Raw genomic sequence first — 27,747 nt, 5'->3', positions numbered from 1 at the left:
GTGTTACCTTAACTTAATCAGATATTAGCTGATAGCCAGACATTTCACATACAATTTCTTTCTTACAAATCACTATATAGGTTTACCTGGCAGAGGTGGAGCCAGTAACTGATTAGACAAGAGCCCCAGGTGTTCAAGTGTAATGTCACGCACAGCCGGGATGTGGAAGAGGCGTGTAAAGGTGTGAGGACTCTTGGGTGCAAAGATGTTGAGCAATGCCATACGACAGTACAGACGCGCCAAAGCACTCTCACAACGCAGTAGTTCCCTGGAACACACACACACACACACACACACACAAACACAGAGTGCAGAATTAGAGTCAGAGTGAGAGGGTGGTATATAAAAAGAACTGTCACATGGAATTGTGCATGGGTAAATAAAGTCATTTTCAAAAGGTTTAATGATTAAGCTCAGAGTAGTGGGAACACATAATCACATGTATAAGTGCATGACTGTTTAAAAATAAAGGTGCTTGTCTTCAACCTGTGAATTTGAATGTTGCTGCTATCCAGAGACACAAGGCCATTGGCTGCAGTTCTGCGCGAACCTGCTGGTGGGCGCTCCAGCATCTCAATGGGATACCAGTACCTGACCAACACACCCTCGCTGCGTAGATATGTCTCCACCTGGACCAAATCATTTACCTAGACAGACAAATACACAATAGTGTACTCTTAGCCCAGAACCTTTGGAAACCAGATATGCAATTTATGATGTAATTCTTAAGGTATGAAAAGAATCCCTGGTAAGGTGTCTACCTTGGCTGCAACTAACGATTATTTAGTTAGTTATTTTACACACATACCCTCATTTGAACATAGTAACATGTTAGTTTATTCTCTAAATGTACGACACTTCTTACATTTCTATACAATTACATGTTATAACCCCATTATTTTTGTTTCTAAATATCGCTAAATATAGCAGCAAACAACATATTTGATCAAAAGGAATATTTTAGTCAGAGTCATTGCGCTTCCTTTCTATCGCATGCTGTTTGATTGACGCGCATGTGTGGACTCGCTTGCTGACAGGACAAGACTTTATGTAAAATGGAAATACTGGTGGGAATTTCTAACAGATACAGGATATAAAGGTAAAAATGTCATTTCTGTGCTGAAGAAAACATGTCTGGAACACATTAAACAGAACACGCATCTGTCGCAGCATCTGACACGACATGCCACATTAATATAAAGCGCTTAATATAAAACACTCTTTGTGGATTACCTGGATCGTGCACTTTTCCCACAGCAGCTCAGTGTGACCTCTGCTGTTTTTCCACATGGGCTTTATTCATAGAAATGCTTTTATCCATTGTGAAGTGACGTCACTGACTGTGGATATCCACAGTGATGTCACAGACCCGACTAATCCATAATGAAATTCGCTGTCGATTATTTTTATAATCGATTAGTTGTTGCAGCCCAAGTTTCTACATATTTAATATTAGGCAAATAAATGTTACATGCTCAGAAAAAATGGTGCTAGATACATATTCTTCCTTGTTGCTATAGCTCAACAATGGTACAGCCATTGTTGATCCACAGCTTATACTGATCTCTGCCAGTTATTTTGCCAAGAAGGTTTACTGTTAACAGACTACATTCTGTGGTGCAAAAAAAGGGCGAAAATTAACAACAAAAATCAAATTATTTATTGAACACTAGATTTTATCATATGGTTACTGTCATGGTTTTATAAAAGCAATAAGCTGTTAAAAAAAGTAATAAGCTACGTCATGTCTAAATCATCATGTGACAAAATCACTGTAATGCATGCCCGCTCATGGTTTATTGTTTTACAGTCTAATTAAAATGTTCAAAAAGAGTCCTGAAAGTTCATTTGTGTAACTTAAATTATTTTTTTAAAGTTTCACCATTTTTCCAGTTGATACGTTGAAATCAAATACAGGTTTCCTTACTAAAGATGCAGTAGATATACCCCTTCAGGGTACCACCTCAGTGACAAGTCAAGTTTAGTCAGTAAAGAAAATTACCGGATTATACACTATGCATTGTTATATTTTTACATAATGCTTTCAATTTGTGAATTAACTGTATATTTAGTGCTCGGGTGGGGGGTAATTATAGGGTGTGGCGAGTACAAAATTTGTACACATATAATTTTGGAGTCCTAGCCCACCAACATGGCCAAGCAACCAATGAAAATAAATTGTTTTGAGGTGTGACATGTAGTGGCATGAGGGTAGATGTGTGAATGGGTAATATGAGTGTGAAATCTGAACTATGAGTAGTGCATGTTTAAAAAGATAATAAAAATTTTCTGAAAGACATCATGTTAATCCAGGTACAAGGAATCATATCAAGCAATGGCACTCTTAACCACAGTGTTAAAATGGCAGCAAGGCCAAGGTAAATTTTATTCAGTGTTGCCAATATTTTTCATATGAAGCAGGCTTCCTCCTGTATTATTAGTAAGGAACTTACAGTATCAACATCAAGCACTGCTCCATGAAGGCCAAAGGTTTTGAGCATGCCTCGAATTGCAAACTTTGGTAAGGCTGTTCCTCCCATGCTGCTGCCAGTGTTGTTGCAGTCAGGACATCGTATAACCACTGTTAGACCTGGAGGGAGTCACAAGAACAAGGAATAAATACCTTATAAGAGCACAATTGTGGTTTTAATAATTAATTTCTTTCAAAATCGCCATATACAGCAAAAAACAAAACAAAAAAAAACAAAGAGACCAAAAAAATCTCTAAATTCCATTTTTATAGCAAAAGTGCCCAAAAGACCTAAAACTGAGGTAGCACAGGCTACTACTGACAGCACACTGCTCAGTGGGTCCATTTGATTTCAACAGGGCATAGCTCTACAGTAAATGAGTATATTTATACAAGCCAGATTTGTGAATTTATGACTGTTATTACCTTTTCAAGTTCAAGCGCCCTGTCGCTAATCACGCTCTCTGCATTCACTCAAATTCTGCACTTTGATAATGTCATTGAGGTGCGACATATCTTGCGAGATCAAGCACACAAGGGTGTAAAAGCAAGCATTTAGGAAATCCCTTGAGACTTTGTTACTTTCTGGTTGTGTTCAACACCGTGCTTACGTGACGACCCACTGTTTGGTGATACTGGATGAGAGTTACAAAATTGCTGGCATTACTCAATCAAACTCGAGCCGATTACAGGGTTCGTACAGATGCTTCATAATGGAATTCCAAGACTTTCAAGGACTTTTCAAGCACAATTTCTTTCAAAGACTATACAACAGATGTCCTTCTTATTCATATTCAAACAAATTCTTTATTCTTTTTAAATTCCAAAAAAGAATAATACCACCAATACTACTACTACCAATAATAATAATATTAATACACAACACATTTTTATATACCTGTTGCAGCCACGCTGGACTAATTTTGCATTTCCCAGACACTGCTTCATCTTTACCATAACGTCAATCTACAGGGTGTCCCAAAAGTCTCCATACAAAGGGGAAATAAAAAATTTTTAACAAAATGTTCTTTTTCTATTTTATTTTTAGAATGCCTTTGGCAAAAGAAGAATGTATTGAAATCATTCTCATGGCTGGATCGGGAAGCCATTATAAGGTTGCGTTGGATTTGAACAGGAAACATGGCGAGCACCTCACACGCTGTTGCCAAACTGGGAGCGACGACTCCATGTGTGTTTACAAAGAAATGGCAATCATGCAGAGGATGTTTTGTAAATAAAAGTTACATTTTGCTAAAAAAAGTGTTCATTTCCCCTATGTATGGAGACTTTTGGGACATCAGGTGACTGACAGGAGCACTGTTGTGAAGAACTTTCAATGGAAAGTCGTTAAACGTCACTAGATGATGTCACATGCTAATTAGCATATTCATTCCATAATTGCATTCTGCCTAGAGTCAGCACTTTACATCCGTTTGCTTTTCTCCCACTCTCTGTGCTCACATACTGTGTTTGAATTGCCAATAAAGTTCTCATTTACTTTTTTTCTGTTTCAATTATCAGACAATGGTACAAGCATGAAATAGTGACTGAAACGCGACCAATTAAGAGACTACATGTTAACCATCAGTCACTTCCAAGCCTTGTGATTTCAGCTATATTTACATGCAAAATGATCACTCAGAGAGAATGTGCTTGATGCTGAGCAGTACTAGTGACTCTCTTCTATGAAAAGTAGCTAAGGTTTGACCAAAAAGTCACTTGATTTGTCGTTAGGTGCTTTTTTGGAGCAAAAAATAAAGTCTAAAGGAGTCTGAAAAGTGAACGGGAGCGATTTCGTACTTATTTACTTTTTATAATTCAAGCACTTTTTAAGCACTACTAGAAAGAAAATGGCTATTTTTAAGGTTTTCCAGTACTTAAATTACAAAAAGCCAAATTCAAGTACTTCAAGCACCTTGTATAAACCCTGTGATTATACAAGAAATAGATAATGGTTGTGACAAAAAGGAGCATGATTTTATCTTTTAAAAACTGACAACATAAATGTGCAAAAATGGTCAGGAAAAATTTCAGGACATAATAGGGAGAAAAACAGCTGAAGCTTTTTCTTATTTCCCACAAACGATTATACATAGCAATTAAAAATTTCGTATGCAGGGAACAAAGTGATTATTAAGAAACAGGTAGTGGATATTTTCACATTTAAATGGTGTTTAAGGGGTGAGTGCATGGTGTGTGTGTTTATACATGTGAGATTATATATATATATATATATATATATATATATATATATATATATATATATATATATATATATATATATATATAAAAAACACACACACACACACACACACACACACACGTGACAACACTGAAGAAATGACACTTTGCTACAATGTAAAGTAGTGAGTGTACAGCTTGTGTAACAGTGTAAATTTGCTGTTCCCTCAAAATAACTCAACACACAGACATTAATGTCTAAACCACTGGCAACAAAAGTGAGTACACCCCTAAGTGAAAATGTCCAAATTGGGTCCAAAGTGTCAATATTTTGTGTGGCCACCATTATTTTCCAGCACTGCCTTAATCCTCTTGGGCATGGAGTTCACCAGAGCTTCACAGGTTGCCACTGGAGTCCTCTTCCACTCCTCCATGACGACATCACGGAGCTGGTGGATGTTAGAGACCTTGTGCTCCTCCACCTTCCGTTTGAGGATGCCCCACAGATGCTCAATAGGGTTTAGGTCTGGAGACATGCTTGGCCAGTCCATCACCTTCACCCTCAGCTTCTTTAGTAAGGCAGTGGTCGTCTTGGAGGTGTGTTTTGGGTCGTTATCATGCTGGAATGCTGCCCTGCGGCCCAGTCTCCGAAGGGCGGGGATCATGCTCTGCTTCAGTACGTCACAGTACATGTTGGCATTCATGGTTCCCTCAATGAACTGTAGCTCCCCAGTGCCGTCAGCACTCATGCAGCCCCAGACCATGACACTCCCACCACCAATGTGAGGGGTGTACTCACTTTTGTGAGATACTGTGTATATATATATATATGTGTATATATATATATATATATATATATATATATATATATATATGTATGTGTATATATATATATATATATATATATATATATATATATATATATATATACACATACATATATATATATATATATATATGTATGTGTATATATATATATATATATATATATATATATATATATATATATATATATATATATATATATATATATATATATATATATATAAGGCTGTGAAAATTTGTCTATTGTTTACCCTCTTGATCTCTGTTCTCATGGACACTGTAACAAGCAATTGCAAACAAAACACAGGTTCATCAAAAAAAAATCTTTGTTAAATATAGGTGAACAACCGTCACATTTCGAGGTCCATGCTGTTGGACTCTTCTCTTCAGTTCACCCCGCAGGTTTTCTATGGGGTTCAGGTCAGTGGACTGGGATGGTCATGGCAGGACCTTGATTTTGTGGTCAGTAAACCATTTCTGTGTTGATTTTGATGTTTTGGATCATTGTCCTGCTGGAAGATCCAACCACGGTCCATTTGAAGCTTTCTGGCAGAGGCAGTCAGGTTTCATTTAATATCTGTTGATATCTGAGAGTCCATGATGCCATGTATCCTAACAAAATGTCCAGGTCCTCTGGCAGAAAAACAGCCTCAAAATATTAAAGAGCCTCCTCCATATTTAACCGTGGGCATGAGGTACTTTTCCAGATGGCTACCTCTCTGAGTGTGCCAAAACCACCTCTGGTGTTTATAGCCAAAAAGCTCTATTTTGGTTTCATCTGACCATAGAACCCGATCCCATTTGAAGCTCCAGTAGTGTCGGCACACTGAAGACGCTTGAGTTTGTATTTGGATGAGAGTAGAGGCTTTTTTCTTGAAACCCTTCCAAACAACTTGTGGTGATGTAGGTGACTTCAGATTGTAGTTTTGGAGACTTTCTGACCCCAAGATGCAACTAACTTCTGCAGTTCTCCAGCTGTGATCCTTGGAGATTTTTTGGCCTCTCGAACCGTCCTCTTCACAGTGCGTTGAGACGATATAGACACACGTCCAATTCCAGGTCGATTCATAACATTTCCAGTTGACTCGAACTTCTTAATTATTGCCCTGATGGTGGAAATGGGCATCTTCAATACTTGTGCCATTTTCTTATAGACACGCCCCATTTGTGAACCTCAACAACCTTTTGCCGCACATCACAGCTATATTCCTTGTTCTTACCCATTATTATGAATGACTAAGGTAATTTGGTCTATATGTTACCTCATATTTATACCCCTGTGAAACAGTGGAAAGTGGGATACTTCTTTGCTCATATTTACCAAGGGTGCCAATATTAGTGTAGGGCACTGTATGTATGTATGTATGTATGTATATTATATATATATATATTCCATAACAAAAGATGAACATGATTAGAGAGTTTACAATGTGTGCTAAATGCCATAGAACATAATACATTTTCTCATTACAAAGTTTTGGAAAGTGCTCAAAGTTTGGATACTAAATACTTATTGTTTTAATGCATTTTGTTCTGTTTACCATAGAACAGTCTATTTGAGAAATGTGCATGGGTGTGTGTACCTTTGCGGACTTTGTCAATGGTAAATTTACTGGCCTCGTCCTTAATGTCCTCAATAGTGGGGAGGTAGAGATCACGAGGAATGCCACCATTCTCTTCATAGAGGAACTCCACTGTCTGTCGTGCAATGTCCACCATTCCTTTAATAAAACAATAAATAAATAAATAAATAAAACAAATCGGGAGACACAATCAGACATAAATCGATGGAAAAACTCTTATAAAAACAGCTTATAGGCTATGAGAGATTAATCCCATCTCTCTGATCAACAGTGTTGTTAGGGTCTATTATTTACCCACCAAATGTTTTGCTTGCATCCCAAATATTTGCCATCTGAATGCCAATGTTAATTACATTAATGACTGAAAACCACATTGCTCTAAAATACATTGACGACATTTGAATTGGCCTGCTGAACCTTTGGGGCAAGTTCAATCAAAGATATACAGTCAGGTCCAAGAGTCTGAGATCAAACTGAAAAGCTGTTTAAAAAAAAAAAAGATTTAAAAATGGAAATAAAAAGTTTTAGAGCAAGTAGAACGGTGTTGGTGGGGATGCCTCCACCTCCACCACCAAGTCCACTCCATCTTGTTACTAACTGGTATGCCTAAAATACCCTAAAAACAAAGTTCAAACAGGAAGGAAGCTATAGAAGAAAATCTATTTCAGATAGATGGTGATAGGCAAGTGTGTAAGCAAGTTCTTCAAAATAAGTCTGGGTTAAAAACTTTGGAGTAGCGAAATATTTTGGATATAGTTTCAAGTTTTCTTCCTCATGTTGTCTCAGAGTTTTTTCCTTGCCACCTTTGCCTCTGGCTTGCTCATTAGGGATGAAACTATATTTATATCGAGATATCTGTAAAGCTGCTTTTGAGATAACGTCCAATGGTAAAAGTGCCATATAAATGAAATGAAATTTAAAGTATTATTACAAACGTAAAAGTAAAACTGTTCAGGGATGTATGCTGCTCACCAAGTTGGAGTGCTCCCTTTATCTGGTCCAGTCCTGATTTCCTCTCGGCTTCATTCCTGAAGCGGCGACGTATAGTAGGGAACACTTTAGTCTCCCATGCTTTAACAAGCAGGGCATAATGATCCTCCTGGAAAAAAAGTGAGGTGGATGTAGCGACAGGGCTGTGGAAATTCAGATACGAATGAGTGACTACGTGACAAAATATCTTACTCTTGGCACATCTTCATCATCCTCGTCATCACTCTCATCGTCAGTAATAGGTGGAGGATGGGGGTCTGGGCCCGAGGTTACAAGATTCTCATAGCTCAGCTCAAGTTTGTAGTAGCAGGAAGCATCACTGTTATATTCTAATAACCACAAAGGAAAAGTAATAAACGTAACCCATTTACTGCAGAAAAACTAACTAACAAAATTATTTACAAGATCAGCTAGTTAGGTGTATTTTGGGATAGTAGAGTGGATCGTTGTGAACAACTATATCAACCTGCACAATGCCATTGCTACAGTCTTAACTTTGAGAGATGGGCCTTACGTGGTTGAGTGGTAGACACTGCAGCGATGCGACAAGGAGGTCCGTGTGAGCCCGAGTCGGATGCAACACTGGCACCAGCATCATTATCACTGTCCGAAGCCATAGCAAAAGGCAGGGCCTCAAAGTTGGCGCTTATCTCCTCTGAAAGGTCCATGCAGAGGTCGGCTGCATTTCTGTGTGCCTGCCCCTCCGCATATGCAAATGCCCGGCACCCAAAGTTAGCACGAACCTTTGTGTTCTAGAAATGTCCAGACACGCAAACACAGTGTTTAGGAGATTCTTGTAATGAAATAACACCACCCCAATCTAAGCATAACTTTACGGGGGGGTGTTATAAATATCGTCATCAGTTTAGTGTAGTCCTGGAATTTCAGATCACATTGAAATACTGTTTAACAAGATGCATTTATATGTATATCTCCGCATTGACAGGGGCAGCAGAGCAAAATAAGCAATAGGTTATGTTTTTCTTTTCCACATTAGTTAATTGTCGTTGGTCTGAAAATTAGGGAAAACTAAATGGCTAAGCGACCCAATATGCTGGAAAACTAAAACAGATATTGGTGATGGAAGACAGGTAATTGAGCAGACAAGTGTCAGTCATTCAGAAGATGAGAATTCTGCCAGAGCGCCGATGTCAGCGCTGATGCAATTTGGAAAAGCTAGGACAGGCAAAATAGCCTGCTGACATAGTCACTGATTTTCACTTTTTGTTCCCATGAATTTTCTTGCAGCGAGTTCTCATACAGTGTGACTTTTCAAAGCACTAAAATCATCCACTTTACATTACGCAACTGTGAAAAGCCTAGCACAATCCCTGCTCACTGAGCAATGAGAACTGACTACCACTTTCAGCAGCTATGGAAGTTCATAGCTGAGTTGATGTTGAGTTGTGATGAGAACAACTACAGCAGCACTCAACGTCCATGGAGGAGAACAGTTAAAGCAAAGGTGCCTGGACTGAATGCAACCTCAGCCCAGGACTATTTACAAGGATTTGCATTTTGGTGCACTGGACAAAACTATGCATGAGATCAGTTTCAAGAAAATGACACCGACACTCAGCTCTAGTACACACACCAAAGAGGACCAGACAGTTATATGTCGTCGCTATGGATTTCCAGAAGAGGAAACGAATGCAGAACTGTCACTTTTCAATGCAATGTCACCAGGAGAAGGGAGATCAATGTCGATTGAAAACCTACAGTATGAGCCCGAAGAGACTCTTGGACATTGCAGTACTGACCACTGAATGGGCTATTCAAGTATATTTTGACAAAACAGTTCATCGCTTTGATGTCATGCCTGGTGGACGTCGTTTAGCCTTGCACTGTTTTGATACTTATATTCATTTGGGTTAAAAAGTCAGCAAATTATTTGCTGATGCAGGTACAAAATTTTTTTTAAAAATTCAGTGCAGATTTTTTTCTTATCATTTCAGTCACTTAAATCATCATTAAACTATCAAAAATGCTTCAAAACCTCACAGTGATCAATGCAATAGGAGAGCTCTAAACTACAAACACAGTGATCTATTTATTGGCTGAAGTGCTGCTCATTAACCTTCTTTTGGATGTGGACCAGGGGCCACATTCCTCCCACTACGTCCTCCAGGTAAGGACTAAGGCGTTGACCACAGTAGGTGAAGTACACCCTTCCCTTAGGAGCCTGGCCTGGGGGAGGTGGTGTGCCCTCCATACGCTCCCAGCCTATTCCAGCAACGTTTCCTGAGCAGGCAATGTGAGGGGGGAAAAAATGTAATAACAAAATGAATCAGAATAGTAATATACTAGCTAAGGGGGCAGACATGTCATTAATATACCATATATCAAGCTGACATCTACTCCATCTTGCAGGAAATGTAAACTTCTGCTTTATATATCAAACAAATGCCCTACTACATTTTGTATACTATTAAGACTGTTATTAGCAGGTAATCTTTACAGTCCTTGCCAAGATGCTTGCTGTGAAATTTTTTTTTATTTTTTTTTTTAAATAACAATTTTAAGACTTTCAGGAACCTGTAGCAACCCCACAGATTGCGTTAACGACTAAAAGAAAATACATAAATATTAAAACAAATTGGAAAGAAGAAAAAGATATCCCTGAAACTCTTCATAGTAATACAAAAAAAATCTATATCAATCATATCGATGTAATTTAATAGAGTCCAGCATGCCATTGCATCGTTTATTGCCAACAGCAAAAAATAAGATGACACGACAGACAGATTAAAAAAATAAATAAAAAATAAAAGTTGGTAAAGATTCCATCTCACCAGGAAGGAGAGCCACATCTAGCCTTACGCTCTTCCACTGGAGCAAACTGGAGCCATTGTAGTGTACAGCCCTCCCATTACTGGGAGTGAGGGTAAGAGAAAACAGAACGTGTGTTAAAAAATAGTGAAGAATCTACTCCTGTGTGTGAAACTCAGAACAGATGGGTAGCAATCAGCAATTCTCAGAAACAAAGAAAATGAGATAAAGAGTGAGATACTTGTGAAAGAGACAAGTGCCAACAGGATTGGTCCATGCACCATCTCTCTTTTCTGCTTCTGTGGTAAAGCCAAAAGACACAATTGGGCCACTGTCATCCTCAGAATCCCCATAGGACACTATCTCCAATTCCCAGTAAAATGATGGAGCCTGAAAAACCGACAAAAATAATGGAAAAACTATAGGTCATTTTAAACTATAAAATATGTTTGCTATTGTTGTAGAAATGTACAAAACATTACTATTATAAAAATACATTAACAATGCCATAACTTGACAAAAAAGGCTATGCTTGATGTACTGTATAATGTTGTGCTGTTTGTTTATATCAGTGTCTGCTTCAAAATTGCTACCTGGATAGGAACTGGTGAAGTAGCATAAATAAAAGTCCCTCTAGGTAAGCCACCCCCAGCGCTGGGGTCTGCTAGGAACGTCACAGAGGTCTGGTGAGATGAGAACATACAGGCACGTACTGGTGGGAAGACGCGCGATGGACACCATGTGATTTGCTTGGGCTGAAAGGAGAAGATACCAACAGGACAAGCACATTTATAACATCTGACAAGCACATTTATAAGTTTAACAAATTTGACAAATTGACAAAAAGGACAAATTCCTGTGCTCCATATTTAGAGATCTGACTGATAAGTTGATTTACTGTTTTTACTAATACTAAATGATTAATTCTACTAAAGGTTTTATTAAGTAGCTTGATTAATGATTTAATTAATTGATTAACTTTATTAATTGTACTAAACATGAATTCTTTTACATTAATGATGCTGTATTTCTAGCCGAATGAAAGGGAGCCTCCCACCTGTCTTCTGTCAATCTGGAGAGGAGGAGGAGGAGGAGGGGGACGAGCGCAGTCACGATATAACATTCTTAGTCTTTCACACTGAGCCTCCACCATGCCCAGTCGCTCACCTACACAGACACACACAAAAAAAGTGCAAAAATTTCAAAAGCCAACTTCAGTGGTAACACTTTGTTTGAAGGCTTCTTCCTAAAGAGACACTCTGGCCAAAAAAAAAGCAAAAACTGAGGCATCTATTGTCTATAATTTTGCCTATAATTTTGCTAAACATGACAATATTTGACACCCATTTTCCAGATTTTTACATTTCTCAGACATTTCTGTTTTGTTATAAACATAAGTGCAAGGAATGCTATAAATAGTCTCTAAAGCAGGACCTTGTTACTAGATGGAATTTGGGTCCTGGCAGAGAAAAATGCTGTGAAGAGAGAGAAACGGAAAAAGGTAACAAGGCAAAACAAAAAAAATTAAAAAGCATTAAAAGGTGGTTACATCCACAATAGCTGATTTTACCTCATACTGATTGCTGTCAGGAAATTCAGATGACAGTTTGGAAAGATAAACATGCAAAAGAGTCTTCAAACTTGTAGATGAAAGCAGAGCAAGTGTTGGATATCAAAGACGGTATGGAAAAACTGAAGTGAAGAAAGCAACAGTTTTGTTTCTAAAAGTACATATATTTTTTAGAATAGAACTGTTGGGATAAAGCAAATAACAGCTTTATCTTTGCCTTTCCTCTGTCACCCTACAGCCTCTGGGTTTGTTCACTCGAAAGAAGACTTAGCGCATGTGGTTTACCACTGAGCGTATGCAGGCCTGGAGAGTCTAAATGAACACACTGACACTCAGAGCAGTTCAAAGAGACTTCTGTTTTATTGTAGAATCACAGAGGTTTATATACAGGGGTACAGAGGGGCATGGATGTACTGCTGTGTGAAAATAAGGTGGCAGTTTAAGCTGTCTGCCACATATGTGAAAAACATCTTAGACCAGATAGAGAAGTTCAACAGGTTTTGATCATATATGGTAAATGTTCGCTAGCAGAAAATAGGAAGTTCAAATGATGACATGTTTATTGGGACATGCACGTCAGACAGGTCTGGAAAGTCCATAAGACAGAAATCAAACCTATAACCAAAACATCCTTATACATATCTAAGGGATTAGAGAGTTTCCCACAAGAACACACACCCTGCTTCAATTATCTGTTTTGTATTTATCAGGGCCTAAATAACAATTGTCTTCAAGTTATATAAGCAAACAAATAACCTCAAATAACAACAGAAAAACACAACAAATTTAAATATTTAGTCTTTTTTTCCCCCCAAAAGGGAAACAAATTCATAAACCAGGTCGGAAAAAATAAGTTCACCCAATAATCCAGTAGCATGTAGAACAGTGGTGAGCAAACCCCATCGTTGATATCTACCTTCCTGCAGGTTTCATCTCCAAGCAAAATCGAACACACTTGTTTTTAGCTGATCAAAAACTTCTTAAGGAAATGATTAGATGGTCAGGAGGGTTCGATTATGTTTGGAGCCAAAGACTTCAGGAAGGTAGATCTCCAGGAACAGGGTTGGCGACCACTGATGTAGGGCAGTGGTAGCTCAGTGGTTAAGATGTTGGGCTACTGATTCAAACCCCAGCACCACCAAGCTGCCACCATTGATCCCTTCATCAAGGCCTTTAACCTGCAACTGCTCAAATGTATAAATGAGATAAATGTTCTGGATAAAGGCATCTATCAAATGCCATAAAATGTAAATGTAGAACCACCTTTAGCAACAATAACTTGAAGCAAACATTTCCTGCAGAAGTTTATCAGTCTCTTTCATTATTTTGGAGAAATCTTGGCCCACTCCTATTTACAACATTGCTTCAGTTGATTGATGTTTGAGGGTATTTGTTTATGCACAGCTCTAGTCCCACCACAGCATCTCAGTGATGACTTGGCCATCCAAATACCTCGATTTTTTTCTTCTTTAGCCATGTAGATGTTGATTTGCTTGTGTGCTTGGGATCACTGACCTGTTGCATGACCCAATTTCGCACAGCTTAAGCTGCTAGACAGATGACCTCACATTTATCTCAAGAATATTCTGGTATAAAGTGGAGTTCATTGTTCATCATCTCAATGACTGCAAGTTTCCCCATGTGCTGTGGCTGCAAAACAAGCCCAAACCACCACCCCTCCACCACCATGATTGACAGTTGGAATTAAGTGTTTGTGGTGCTACCCTGTGTTTGGTTTTTGCCAAGCATCACTCTGTGCATGATGATCAAATATCTCCACCTTGGTCTCATCAGTCCAAAGGATACTGGTTCCAGAATTTTGAGGATTGTTCATTTAGTTTGAACCCACCCATTTTTAAAGTGATCAAAAATATTGGACCATGTGACTAATAGTTTCTTGCTTCTCAGGTGTGCCCTGTTAGATTGATTGTTTAAGCAATTAATAGCTCTGAATGTCTTCTCTTTCACCTGTGGAGACTGGATTTGTTGTTAAAAAGGAGAAACCAACATGATGACCAGAGAGCTGTCTACTGAAGAAAAGCAAGCCATTTTGAAACTCAGAAAAGAGGGAAAATTTATCATTGTACAAGCATTGGCGATAGCCAATACAACAATTTCGAATGTCCTGAAAAATAAATAAACCTCTAATGTACCAACAACCAAACATCGAACAGGTTGGCCAAGGAAAACATCAGCAGTTGATTACAGAAACATTGTGAGAGCCGTGAAGAAAAATAAAACCAAAAACAGCAGTCAGTAGCATCACCAACAACCGCCACAGGGCAGGGGTGAAGGTAGCGCTGGGTCAGAGTCCACCTTTGTCGAGTTTGAGTCGAAACCAAGTCCTTAACAGGCCAGTGGTGGCTTAGCGGTTAAGGCTTTGGGTTACTGATCGGAAGATCGGGGGTTCAAGCATCAGCACTGCCAAGCTGCCACTGTTGGACCCTTGAGGAAGGCCCTTAACCCTCTCTGCTCCAGGGGGGCTGTATCATGGCTGAACCTGCACTCTGACCCTAACTTCCTGACAGGCTGTGGTATGCCGAAGAAAACAATTTCACTGTGCGCTACTGTATATGTGACCAATAAAGACTCATTATCATTAACTAACCGAGTCCAGAAAGTAATTAAATTAAATTTGCAAACTCAACACTGAACTGTTAAATTAAACATTTTATCCTTCACAAACCAATGGCAACATAAATGTAACAAAAAATACCATTGTTACACCTTGCCATTAACATTTAATATTTTTATTTCATGTCATCAGCACCTCAACTATTTTCCTAACAAACAATGGTTTCAAAGAAAAAAAAGCTGGATAAAGGCATATGTAGAACTTTTATTATATTACAAGTGTGTGAAAATACAAATGAAGCTGTTTTGTTATTGTATCACACTATATCGTGTCTCCAGTTCGAGTTGACATTTCAGTGATTTGATATTTCTCCCTCACAGTTATATAAACTGAGAGAGTAGAGTTACATTTAGCAGCATGTCACAACAACAAGCTTCATGCTTTATTACTGATAATGATACTCAGGTAGGGTTTTAAGGTTTTCTCAGGTAGGTCCAAGCATAATAATCCACTAAAGAAAACTCAGTTCGGTACTTGCACGATGAAGCATTTCAAGCGTGTGTGCACAGAAAGCCCCTGGTCAGGCAGGGAGACATTCATTCATTTAGTGTTATCTTAATTTTATGTTGTTATTTATGTTTTTAATCTTTCTTTTCAGGTCAGGTCACACATGACACAATCTCAACTGTATTCGGGGGGGGGGGGACGGGACAAAATGTCCGAGTCAAGTTCGAGTATAAATTTACCCGAGTGCATGACAAGTTTGAGTCCGTTCATAGCTGGACTCAAGTGCGAGTCCGGGATCGAGTAGCCCACCTCTAGGTGAAGGTATCATGATCCACTGTTTGTAGAAGACTTCAAAAGCAGAAATATAGAGGCAATACCACAAAATACAAACCACTCAACAGCAGTAAGAATTGGAGGGCCAGATTGGAATTTGCAAAGAAATACAGTGATGAGCCAGAAAAGTTTTGGAACCAGGAGTGTAGAGAAATTAAGGAAGATAAAAGCTCATCGGTCAAGCATGGTGGGGGTAGTGTCACAGCTTGGGCCTGCATGGCTGCTTCAGGAACAGGCCCACTAATCTTTATTGATGATGTAACTCATAATGGTCTATCTGTCACAAAGAAATGTATGCAATCTAATTGGGAGGAACTTCATCATGCTGCAAGACAATGACCCAAAACACACTGCCAACATAACAAAGGACTCCATCAGGTGCAAAAAAGTGGAAGGCTGTAGACTAGCCAATTCAATCACCAGACCTTAACCAGTGCAGTGGTTGCTCAGTGGTCAAGATGTTAGACTTCTGATCAGAAGGTTGAGAGTTTAAATCCCTGCACTGCCAAGCTGCCTCTGCCCTTAACCCTCAACTGCTCAGTCATATTTAATGAGATTAACGTAAGTCACTCTGGATAAGGGAGTCTGCCAAATGCCACGATGTAAATGTAAACCAAATTGAGCATCCATTTCTTTCTGAAGAGGGAACTGAAGGAAGAAACCCCAACAAAACAAACAACAAATGAAAGAAGCTGTGTCACAAGCCTGGAAAAGCACCACAAAAGAAGATTACAACAGTTTGGTGTTGTCAGCGTGCTGCAAGCTTGAGAGGTAATTATTGCAAGCAAGCAATATGCAACCAAATATTAAGTGCTAAACAAAAATATTTGGCCATAGTGTGTCTGAAATGTCATTGATCAATGTCTTGATATTAAATTCTAGTTTACAGAACTGCAGAATGAAAGCAATACCACACTAACATTTGTGCTGTTGCACGACTGTGATTACCTGTGGCACTCGGCCTGCGACCTTGTGGCTACAGCCGAATCACAGTCACGATGATATTCAGTACAACAGCACTTGTGATATTGTGTGATGTAGCTTAAATACATCTTTTTAACTGAAGTGCTTCATGAAAAATGATAAGTGAAAACTACCACACTTATACTGTGCAAACACTCTACTATCCCACAGGAGCAAGTACATATCCACAAAATACGATTCCACAGAAAATTCGCATACTGTTTAATTAAAAAAAACAAAGAAAAACTCATAAATAACTAGTCATTGTTGTTATGATAACATAGATTGCTACTGTTATTATCGTGTGACCTACCTTACATCTTTTTGTTACAGTACGTTACACTGTATTGCCCTACACGCTATTCTGAGATATCGCAAATTCTACAGTGGAATTTGACATTTACTGTATTACCTGGATGTCATACCTACTAAGGCCGTTTCCCAGGGTAAAACCACTGTAACTCGTGCCCTCTTGTGGCTTTATTTTATTATATTTCTTTCTTTCCTGTTCAACTATACTGAATGCTTCATGCAACATCTACAGTATGTGTAAAATTAAACAACAACAACAACAAAAAATATGTTACAGAACAGAAAGGAAATATAAACTGACACATACCAGGGCTACACTCCTGTGCAACCAAGTTGAGAACTTCTACAGCAGCAGGACATTGCTGGATAAACTCCTCACAGAATGAACTGTCCTCTAGCAGCTGAGCCATAACCAGACATGCTCTGTCAAGGAAGCCACACACACACATTAATCTGAGTAAACCTGATTGGTTGCACCAATAACCCTGAATTGCACTGTGTGCTTGATCTGTGATACAAAGGTCAGTCATCTGATTTGGTGAAAAACAAATTTTTGCACACAAAATAATCCAGGCTCAACTCAATTTAATGTAAATGGCTGGTGGGTGGGGCAAGATGGCTTAGTGGTTAGCACTTGCATCTATCAGTGCGTTTACATGGACAACAATAATCCAATATTAACCCGATTAAGACGATACTCTAATTAAGAAACTACCAAGTAAACAGCAGTTTTTTATTACCTTAATCTGACTAAAGTCATGCTCGAAGTAAACACAAACGGAATTAAGACGTGTGGAGTATTCTGGTTTTAGTCGCATTGTCGACGTGTATATAGACATGTACACACTTTAATCACACTATTAACATTGTGTGGGAGTTTTCACCACATTTTGTGACAGGACACGTACACACAGCAGTGCTCAACTGTTTTATGGCAAACAAGAGAGCACGGCTTCGTCCGAAACAACGTACTTACCTACTATATAGAAGGAGAAATACATGTATCTCGGCTACTATATAGGCGGTAAGTATGCGGTTTGGGACGCAGCCCACGGCTTCAAGCAGTCGTCTATTTGCACGTACAGCACGACAAATAATTAAATGCACTTGAAGCTTTCGTAAAAAATAAAAATACCCAGAACTGTATACGGTCCCATAACGAAGACCAACTGTATGTTGATGCGTGAAATTCTGGAGGGGACGTCGGACGGCGTTGCGCGGTGACGTAATGACGTGTGCCGTTAATCGCTCTATGTTCTATAACACGTAAACGTGAACATGAAAGGAGTATTCTAAAAGCGACTCATGTAAACACCTTAATCACGATATTGTCTCATTCAGAATAAGGTCAATAATTAGATTACTGCTGTCCAAGTAAACGTAGTCCATGTGGTTGGGGGTTTAATTCCAGCCTCCATCCTGTGTGCACAAAGTTTGCATGCTCTCCCCATGGTTTCCTCGGGGAGAACATTCCCTTGGGGGTTTCCTCTGGGTACTTCGTCCCGCTGTCCAAAGATATGCATTGTAGGCTGATTAGCATTTCCAAAAGTGTTCGTTTTGTGTGAATGTGTGTGTGATTGTCCCCTTTGATGGTTTTTACACCAGAGTGTTTCCCGCCTTGTGCCCAGAGTCCCCTGGGATAGGCTCCAAACTCACCCGTGACCATGTGTAGGATAAGCGGTACAGAAAATATATGGATGGATGGATGGACATTGGCTGGTGATGGAAATAGCATGCATTGAAGAGAACATCTTATTGGAGGGAAAAAGTGCTATGATATGTAGATATGTATTTGTCTACCCTGTTCAGTTCAGCATCCAGCTTTTTGGGGAGGGGTTTGTAAAAAAAACAAAACAAAAAAAAAACAAAGCTTCAGTTACAAGCTTACAAAATAAAACGTGTAACATATCTTTTCCTAAAAGATATTGGCTTGTTGACAAAAATACATGGCTTTGTTTATCACTAGGCGCCTGGTTATTGCCATGACATCTGCTGCCTATAACAAATGTAAAGTATCAAGATGTTCCAAAATATTTCAATCGTCCAGAACAGCTAGCCTGAAAAAAAGACAGGAAAATTAGCATTTCTACCATCACAGGTTTCTCCTTCAGCCAAAACCTGACAGTGACGTTTTTATTTCACATTACTGAACTAAAACCATTCTGTGGAGGAGCCTGCATATGCTAATAGGGAAGGGAAGGCTTTTCAGTTAGCCTAATACTGAAGCATTCGAAACATATGTGCAGATCTTTCCAGAATCATACGTCTATGAGCTCCTCGTTCATTTTACTGGGGAGGAAAAGACTGCTCCATACACTGTATAATTGATAAACTGAGGTGCTCCCAGTGGAACAGCCTTCCAATTAGTGTTCAGGACTCAGACATGGACTTAATCTTTAGGTCTAGTCTAAAAACCTATTTGTTTATTCAAGCCTTTTTCCTCATGGGTAAAGGTGAAGATCTGGGGCGGGGTCAGGGGGCTTAGCAAGTTTAGAGAAACTGGGATGTTTGGATGCTGTTGTGACAATATCCGACGTTAAAAGCGATATATAATTAAATACCATTTTGAATTAAATGTTTCAACTGAATGGTGCTTTCTAACCTAGTCCTTATCTCAGCCAGCAACCGCACTGCAGCCATGACAGAACTGGAGCCATCTCCAGAAGCTGGTAGGCAGGTGTGGATGGAAAGACTGCCCTCCTGTGGTAGCAGCATGGACTGCACTGCTTGCACTACCTTCTCCGTGATGGACAGCTTATAGAGTGGCAAAGCCTGGAACAGAGAGAGGCGTTAGCATGTGCAATAGCTATTTGTAGATAAGACCCGAGACATGATGAAAACATCATTAGGGAATAAAGGTTATATGAGGCACGATTCAAGATTAGTTTAAAAGAGGCTTGGGATTTCAGTTTGGAAGTTAGAAATTCCTTGAAGTCCAGTTTGAGCCATAATAAAACTTCAAAAGTCTAGAACTGAAATTGATGCAAAAAACCCCTAAAAATCACAATTTCTAAAAGCCAAATGTGACCAAAATCTAACCTCCTAGCCGTTCTATATTGTTGGGGGGGGGGGGGGGGGGGGTGAGGATTGCTTACCATGAAAGGCTACTCAAGGATATTCAACTATATAATATGGTGGTTCACTGACGTTTAGGGGCTATTTGCAACTACTAGTCCAGGGCTCTTGTAAAGATTGCTAGCATCATGAATTCTGCATTGTACCAGTATATTTTAAACAGAAACCTGACTGCGTCTGTTAAAACTTAGGCATAGATAAAAAATTTTTTTAAAAAGATACAGATAAATACGCAGAACGCACTGTACATCCGAATAAACACAGAACTGCTTGCATGGAACAGAAAACCCATGTTTTGTAATGGCCATCAAAATCTCCTGATTTGAACCTGACTGAAACCTTGTGGTCTGAATTGAAGAGGACAATCCACACGCACAAACACAGAGCTTGAGGAGTAGTCCCAGGTCTCTCTACAGGTGTTTTCCAATTTTTCCATAAAGGATGTCAATAATTCTGTTTACTGCAATTTCACAAAACCCAGGTCTGTCTGTCTGTGTTACCATGACAACCCTAAGTAATTTTCAGTTTACCATGTGTAAAACTCCATGAGTCTATCATTTACTTGTGCTGGTCTCTGAGTCTTACCTCTGACCGAAGTGTTGAGAGGCGGGAGATGGGTACAGTCAAGATGTCAGAGGCCTTACAGTCACGGCGATAATCACAGGAGGGGAATTTCACTGTAGCAATGCCTTCCTGCTCATTAATGGCAATGACCACACCAACACTGCCCTGCAATCCCTTACCTGCTACCTATAAGAGATAAAGAAGGGCTATTTTGTAGAAAAGGTGAAAATTATTACTACTACACTATTATTATTACAAAAAATTCTGAGCTATATTATGAGCTACTCTGAGGTCTAACCTGAACCTCTGATCCAATCTTGATGGTCTCTTTGAAGCCACCCAGGGCACACAAGGCTGCCACAGCCTGTCGGCTGATCGCTTGCAGCTTGGCCAGCTTTCTACCACTGCTAGTTGCACTCTCTAAAATGCTCTCCGCATATTTACCCAACTGAGGTATGTACATCAGGGCCCTGGACAGTACCTGTTCCATGGGACAGAGTGTATGCAAAACAGACATGACAAAGGGAGGAAAATGTTTTGTGGAAACGGTTTTGTGGGAAGAGACAAACAAACAAAGTAAATATTTCAATGGAAAATATAAAAAAACGGTTCGGAAATCACGTTTAATGTCTCTATTTGAATAAACTATATTCTATATTAAAACCGAGTGCCAACCTTTTCTGCTGTAGTTGTCCATATCTGGGCAGTGTTTGACTCCGGTGCTGTAAGTAGACTGTGCAGCAAAGCAATGACTTCAGCAGCCATGCTGTTTGCTACATGACCGCTGATAAATGGACGGACTGGGTCAGACCTGAGATGAAAGAAAACAAGGGATTAAATGCTTTGCACAGTAGAGGAACATATCCTGTGTGAATGGTCTAAAGTACGAGTAAAGTGCTCTTAAGGCTCATCCCAAAAGCATGTTATTTAAGCAATGAAGCAAAGTTTGCTGATTTATCACCAAGTTTTTGATTATGCACCCATATTAGAGGAAAGAGTTTTATAAACATCAATATTCCTGTAGTTTGGTACAATATTGATGAGTGCACACATAGTGCACAGCTGTCATAAAGGTACCAAACAGGGCTGAAATCCAACAAAAGTAGGTGTGAGCGCAGGACATTTTTACACTAAACAGTAGCCCAAATCTTCTCCTGAGTAAGTCGTGAACAAATATAGTCTGATCTTGTATTTTCTTAAATGTTTTCGACCTGGAAAGTTCGGCATTCCTGTCTCTGCATACTGCACTCTGGGCACTTTTCTTCTTGTCTCCAGTGGTGCTTCCTCCTGAAGTCTCTGGAATTAGAGTTTCCACTGGGGGCCCCACACTCACAATGAGCCCTGACTGAGCCCACTTATTTGCCTTACGCAGGGCTGCTGATGCCTCTTCTGTGACCACTTCACAACACCCAGTCTTTAGGGAGAAAAAGACGACATGTGGAGTCCATAAAAGTCCATGTTGCTTATATGTAAAAAGCCAATGACAGTAACTTTAATGAATTACACTCTGCATGACTGATTATAGGAAAGCAGGAGCAATTTATTAGCACTTGATTTCTTTAACACATGAATAGTTCACTGTTAATTACGGAATTTAACGGTAATCATGCAGGCAGAATTCACCTTGGTCATATCCCTGTCCATTTTCACCACCTTGTCCATGTTGGCTCCAGTGCCAAGCCGAAAAGGACGCCCCTCTGAGCTACTGCAGAGACAATACACACAAAATTGGCTTAAGGGGACACCAAAGATTTTAGAATGTATTTTAAAATATATGTCCAAATTATATGCCAAAAATATCCGTTTGATATACTGCAGTCATTTAGAGAGGCATAGGTTCATTCAAAACAAACACTTTGCATCTTCAACTGGCTTCAGTGTAAAACTATATATAAAAAAAATATACAATATTTTTTTTTTTTTAAAGTCTGTAAAATTCTACTCTGGCAACCCTCGTTAAATTTATTTGGTGATAAGAATCAATGGCAGCTATAGGTAATTCTGGCACAAGAGGCAAATGCATTGCCTGAGGCCTCCATATCACTGCTCAACATAAGCAGTATAATTAAATATTAATATTCTCAGGGTGAAATTTCATTTGAAGTGGGAAAGACCAGTGTGTGATTGTCAGGGTAGTGATGTGTCTCGTTAAAGCTGGCTTTCCATACACCTTCCTCTTGAGCTCCAAAGTAAAATCTTGTCTAGGGCCTCCTGTTTACCTGAGTAATGGCTGGAGTACTTCATGGGAAGACTGGTCTTCTCTCTTGTGTATGAAGATGGAGAGTTTGCCATCCACTGCTTCTCCCTCCTCTCCGACATCTTTGTCTGTCTTGACATTGCCCATGGGGCTAGCCCAGATTAATCTGGTATCTGGCTCAGAGGAAGCAGGGGAAAGCAGGGTCTGGCTGCCTAAGAGTAACAGAAACATTGAGAAGAGAACAATAGAAAATGTTTTCCAAAAATAATAATTCTTACTAGACAAAACATGCAAGCAATAAGACCACACAAATGTATGAAAGAAGCTCAGGGCACATGGAAGGCTACATCTTGGGTCCTGTTCAAGGGTATGTCAGTGGCAGATGTCTGTGCTGCAGTGCCTTGGGCTTCCCTCATACATGTATTGAGGAAAACAATCGTGTGCTTCAGAGAACTGCGTGTTAGGGCCGACCTTTTTTGGAACCAGACCCTAAACCGAACAGCGCAAGACTGAACCTTGGTGGTTTTTTGATTAATGGATTATGAACCCTGTTGCTTCAGAACCATCGAGGCTGAGAGACTGCACACAGTCTGTTTATCCTCCATTTCATAACTGTATGTGTTATATCTCATAGCTGTGCTTATTAAACGTCACAATCAAACACGTTCTCATCATAGCTGGCTGAAAACACAGCCTCCAGCTGGACCTGTGCCTGATTTAACTCGCACATCTCCCTGAGGTGCTACACCTGCTCACCTCAGGTGGTACTCGCCTCACTGGAGACTACATTAACTTCCAACTTCCCCTGAGGCAGCTGGGTCCACCTGTACTACAGTAACTGACAAGTCAACACACATAAGTTGCATCTGGCTGAATAGGCAACAAAGATCTGTTTCATACAGAAACATACAAGCCCCAAGGGCAGGGATGAATGGCGAGGTAAGGCTAGAGCAAGTTTCTGCAAGACTCTTTGCAAGTAGGCAGCATGGAGGCTCCAGAAACTTCCAAATCCAGTGTTTCATGGAAAGCTGGCCTTCCACAGTTAAGATATTGTGGTTATAACCAGAGGAACACAACGTAATTAAAACATTTGCTCTAATGTTAAATGCAAGCATACTATCCAGGAAGTCAGGAGCACACCACTACATATAGCACAGACCACGCACTATGCACAGAACAGCATATGTCAGCTCGGATCTCCAAAATTAATCCATTTTATTCATTTTAAAATGATTAAATTGTAGGTTTATTGCCTTAAATTGTTCATCACTGGAAAAAAAAAAAAAGTAAAAAAATAATAAACAGACATCACCTAAAGGTTCTACCTAGTACATTAAGTTCAAGTGTGCATTCATGTCCTTTTGTGCAGAAGCAATTTGTAAAATGCTTATTATGTTTATGTTGTGTAAATGTCTGCTTAACTTCATATGTATAGGATGTGTTTGGGTGAGTTAATTAACTCGCCAGTAAAGCGCTTCAGTTTACCGCTGTGCGTTCACTGTGCAGCTCCAGCCAAGTCCCCGACATAACTAACTATGACTAAATTATTTGAAATCCTAGAACTATTCTTCCTAGATTTTTCGTAATAAAAAAATATTGTCAGTACATTGTTAATATCGTGTGTGTCATTTTTTCAACAGTATGCTTGAATTAAAATAAGAGCTAGTGCTTGCTATACAGTTTTTGCATTCGAATGTGCATTTTTATCTTAAATTCGAAGTTCAGATTTTAATTCAACTGCCCAAGAGCAGACAAAGAGGACAGAAGCAGCACGAACAGCTAAAATGTTGGTGTGTCAGGGATCTCCCCCTTGAGCCAGACTCTGTGTGCAGAAGCCTTCCGCGCGCACCATGCCATGTTTTTGTTTTGATTCATATCTAGTCTCTACCTGAGTCCTGTCATTGGTTATCTACCTTGTGTGTCACACCTGTTTTTCAGTTCACCTTTAATTCGTTAAACACATGCGGCAGTTCCTGAACGAGTTGCATTCACATTCACAGCAACTGCAGCACTGTTCCAGCGCAAACGAACTCCGACTACCTCCTGCAGCTTTCACTTTTTTTCATGCAAACCATGCTCTGTTTTCGGACTAAACTGGCAGTGTGAAAGCCACCTTAGATTAGAATAATTTGAAAGCAATTTGAAGACATTGATGAAAGCAACTTTTTTTTTTGTTTTGCTTAAATTGACGTGGAATGCCCCACTACTCGTTTGAGATGCCTACCATCACTGCTGCTGGAAATGAGTAAATAAATAGGATGAACGAGGATGATGTTCTAGATTAAATTCAAAATGAATATAATGTACTGTATCGCTTAACAGTAACTGCTCTTAACAAATGTTGGCTCACTTATTTTCTGTATAAGGGGAACGGAGGAAAAAAATCTAAGCAAACTATGACAGTGATGTCACTATGCTGAAATGATAGACAACTTGGAAAAAAAATCATTAGTAGTGTCTCAGATGTATATATGGAAAAACTACTTTCAGAGTATATATATGCACATACAGTTGTGCTCATAAATTTACATACCCCTTGCAGAATCTGCAAAATATGTTTTTAATTAAGAACAAGAGGGATCATTAAAATTGCATATTATTTTTTATATGGTCTGCCCTGAATACACTACTTCACACAACAGATGTTTACATATAGTCCACAAGACTTAATAATAACTGAATTTACACAAACAAACCAGTTCAAAAGTTTACACACACTTGATTCAATACAGTTACCTGGATGATCAGCGACTGTTTTTATGTTTTGTGATAGTTGTTCATGAGTCCCTTGTTCGTCCAGAGAAGTTAAACTGTCCACTGTTCTTCAGAAAAATCCTCCAGGTCCTGCACATTCTCTGGTTTTCCATCATCTTCTGCATATTTGATCCCTTTCCAGCAGCAGCTGCATGATGTTGAGATTCATCTTTTCACACTTTTGAGGGACTCATAGACAACTACACTATTACAAAAGGTGCAAACTTTCACTGATGCTCAAGAAGGCAACACAATACATTAAGAGCCAGGGGGGTGTAAACTTTTGAACAGGATGATCAGTGTAAATGATTTATTATTGAAAATAATGTTAAAAAATTAATAACACTGTATATTAAACAAGTATTATTATTTTCTGGGAAAAATGGAAATATCTTGTGTAGCTTCTGAAGGACAGTACTAAATAATTTTTTTAAAAAGAGCTTTAAACAAATAAATTACACTGATCATCCTGTTCAAACGTTTACAACCACCTGGCTCTTAATTTATCGTGTTGCCTTCTTGAGCTTCAGTGAAAGTTTGCACCTTTCGTAATACTGTAGTTGTCTATGATTCCATTTATGAGCCATCTCGAGCATTTGTTGTATGATCCTGATGTTTTTCTTTTTGTTCCCTTCTCCCCTCTATGCCTGTGATTGTTTATGATGGTTTATATGTATGGTGTTGTTGTATTTATGTTTTTCTACGCACCCATGGTGGAAACAAATTTCTTCTTTGAGGACAAATAAATTATCTATCTCTCTCTCTCTCTCTCTCTCTCTATATATATATATATATATATATATATATATATATATATATATATATATATATATATATATATATATATGTTCAGCAACCGAAATTATTCAGCCGAAACTAGCAAAAAAGCACTTTCGGTGTTCGGCCGAAAATTTGACCGAACAATGACGCGTTTGATGACGCACCAGATAGCCTAGCAACCAGAGGGAGATGCGCGAATTTCACGACCTCCACTTCCGGCAGCAAGCTTGGAGTGATGAGGGGGCACACGCATGCACGAGCTACGTGCACGAGCGCATGCTCTTCGGATGTTGAGAACCGTGACAATGTTTACTATGGACACGTGCATTTGTTTCGTTTCTGTTCCGGAGTATTCAGTCACATTGCGAGACGTAAGGGAGTAGAGTACGGAAGCAGGTAAAGACGTATTTATTTAAGGGAACATAACATTAACACTGTATCTAACTATACTATGTCTACTATAATACTCCCTGAGGTGTACAGGGACGCGAGCGGTATGTATCCCCAATATAATCAGCCGTGTAGAACCCAATAGAACCATTTTTTGCACTCTTGTCAATGCACTTTTTAATGTTCTTTTTTTGTTGTAGGCTACAGAGTATTACATTCTTTCAGCAGTCATTTATAGCTTAACATTGGCTATTCAAGGGGTGCTCAACGATGACCACATCAAAATATTTTTATGAAATGCAATTTAAATAATCCTGCTTATTTTATTTTTTTTTAAGAAGCATTTTGCAGATTCTGCAAGGGGTGTGTAAATTTATGAGCACAACTGTACATACTGATCAGCCATAACATTAAAACCACTTACAGGTAACATGAATAACGTTGAAGATATCATTACAATGACCCCTGTAAAGGGGTGGGATAAATTACTCAGCAAGTGAACAGTCAGTGCTCACATCACCAGGAACACAGTCTGAGATGCAAAGAAAATCCTGTAAGCAATTTCCTCACAAGTGTAGGCTTCTCTGAAGCAAGACAAAAGCCTACACACCTACGGAAATTGCAAGACTTTTGGAATTTGGAGAAAAGAGACAAAAGAGAAAAAGAACTTTATGGTCAGAACCATCAATGTTATATGTTTTAGAACATGTCAACAAGGCATATGAAGACAACCACACCATCCCTACCATGAAGTATGGAGGTATGGATATCTACTGTCGGGGGAGTGTAAGCTACAGCAGAACAGGAGCGTTGGTGGTAATTTGAATGCTAAAGATTATGTGAAATTTTGCATGCATCAGCCCAGAAGCTACAAATGGGGCACACATGGACTTTCCAACATGACAACAA

At 39.2% G+C, this 27,747-nt stretch overlaps 1 protein-coding gene across 10 annotated transcripts in view; it reads right to left on the bottom strand.

Moving 5' to 3' along the window:
• LOC108255706 (probable E3 ubiquitin-protein ligase HECTD4) overlaps positions 1–27,747 on the bottom strand; it is a 167,750-nt gene that overhangs the window by 38,768 nt on the left and 101,235 nt on the right. For all 10 annotated transcript variants that reach the window (XM_017451855.3, XM_017451846.3, XM_017451850.3 and 7 more), the window contains 20 exons: positions 22,937–23,126; positions 22,341–22,422; positions 21,929–22,131; positions 21,393–21,528; positions 21,016–21,198; positions 20,739–20,903; positions 19,681–19,850; positions 17,386–17,501; positions 11,876–11,985; positions 11,412–11,573; positions 11,060–11,208; positions 10,842–10,921; positions 10,127–10,290; positions 8,564–8,801; positions 8,242–8,378; positions 8,032–8,158; positions 7,060–7,197; positions 2,454–2,590; positions 487–647; positions 87–268 (listed from right to left, as the gene is read on the bottom strand). In XM_017451855.3, coding sequence (XP_017307344.2) covers positions 87–268; positions 487–647; positions 2,454–2,590; positions 7,060–7,197; positions 8,032–8,158; positions 8,242–8,378; positions 8,564–8,801; positions 10,127–10,290; positions 10,842–10,921; positions 11,060–11,208; positions 11,412–11,573; positions 11,876–11,985; positions 17,386–17,501; positions 19,681–19,850; positions 20,739–20,903; positions 21,016–21,198; positions 21,393–21,528; positions 21,929–22,131; positions 22,341–22,422; positions 22,937–23,126 — 3,030 coding nt within the window. The remainder of the gene's footprint in view (positions 1–86; positions 269–486; positions 648–2,453; positions 2,591–7,059; positions 7,198–8,031; positions 8,159–8,241; positions 8,379–8,563; positions 8,802–10,126; positions 10,291–10,841; positions 10,922–11,059; positions 11,209–11,411; positions 11,574–11,875; positions 11,986–17,385; positions 17,502–19,680; positions 19,851–20,738; positions 20,904–21,015; positions 21,199–21,392; positions 21,529–21,928; positions 22,132–22,340; positions 22,423–22,936; positions 23,127–27,747) is intronic.

Source organism: Ictalurus punctatus, chromosome 22, assembly GCF_001660625.3.
Source record: "Ictalurus punctatus breed USDA103 chromosome 22, Coco_2.0, whole genome shotgun sequence".
NCBI classification, from domain to species: Eukaryota; Metazoa; Chordata; class Actinopteri; order Siluriformes; family Ictaluridae; genus Ictalurus; species Ictalurus punctatus.
This window is presented reverse-complemented; position numbering and strand designations above follow the sequence as displayed.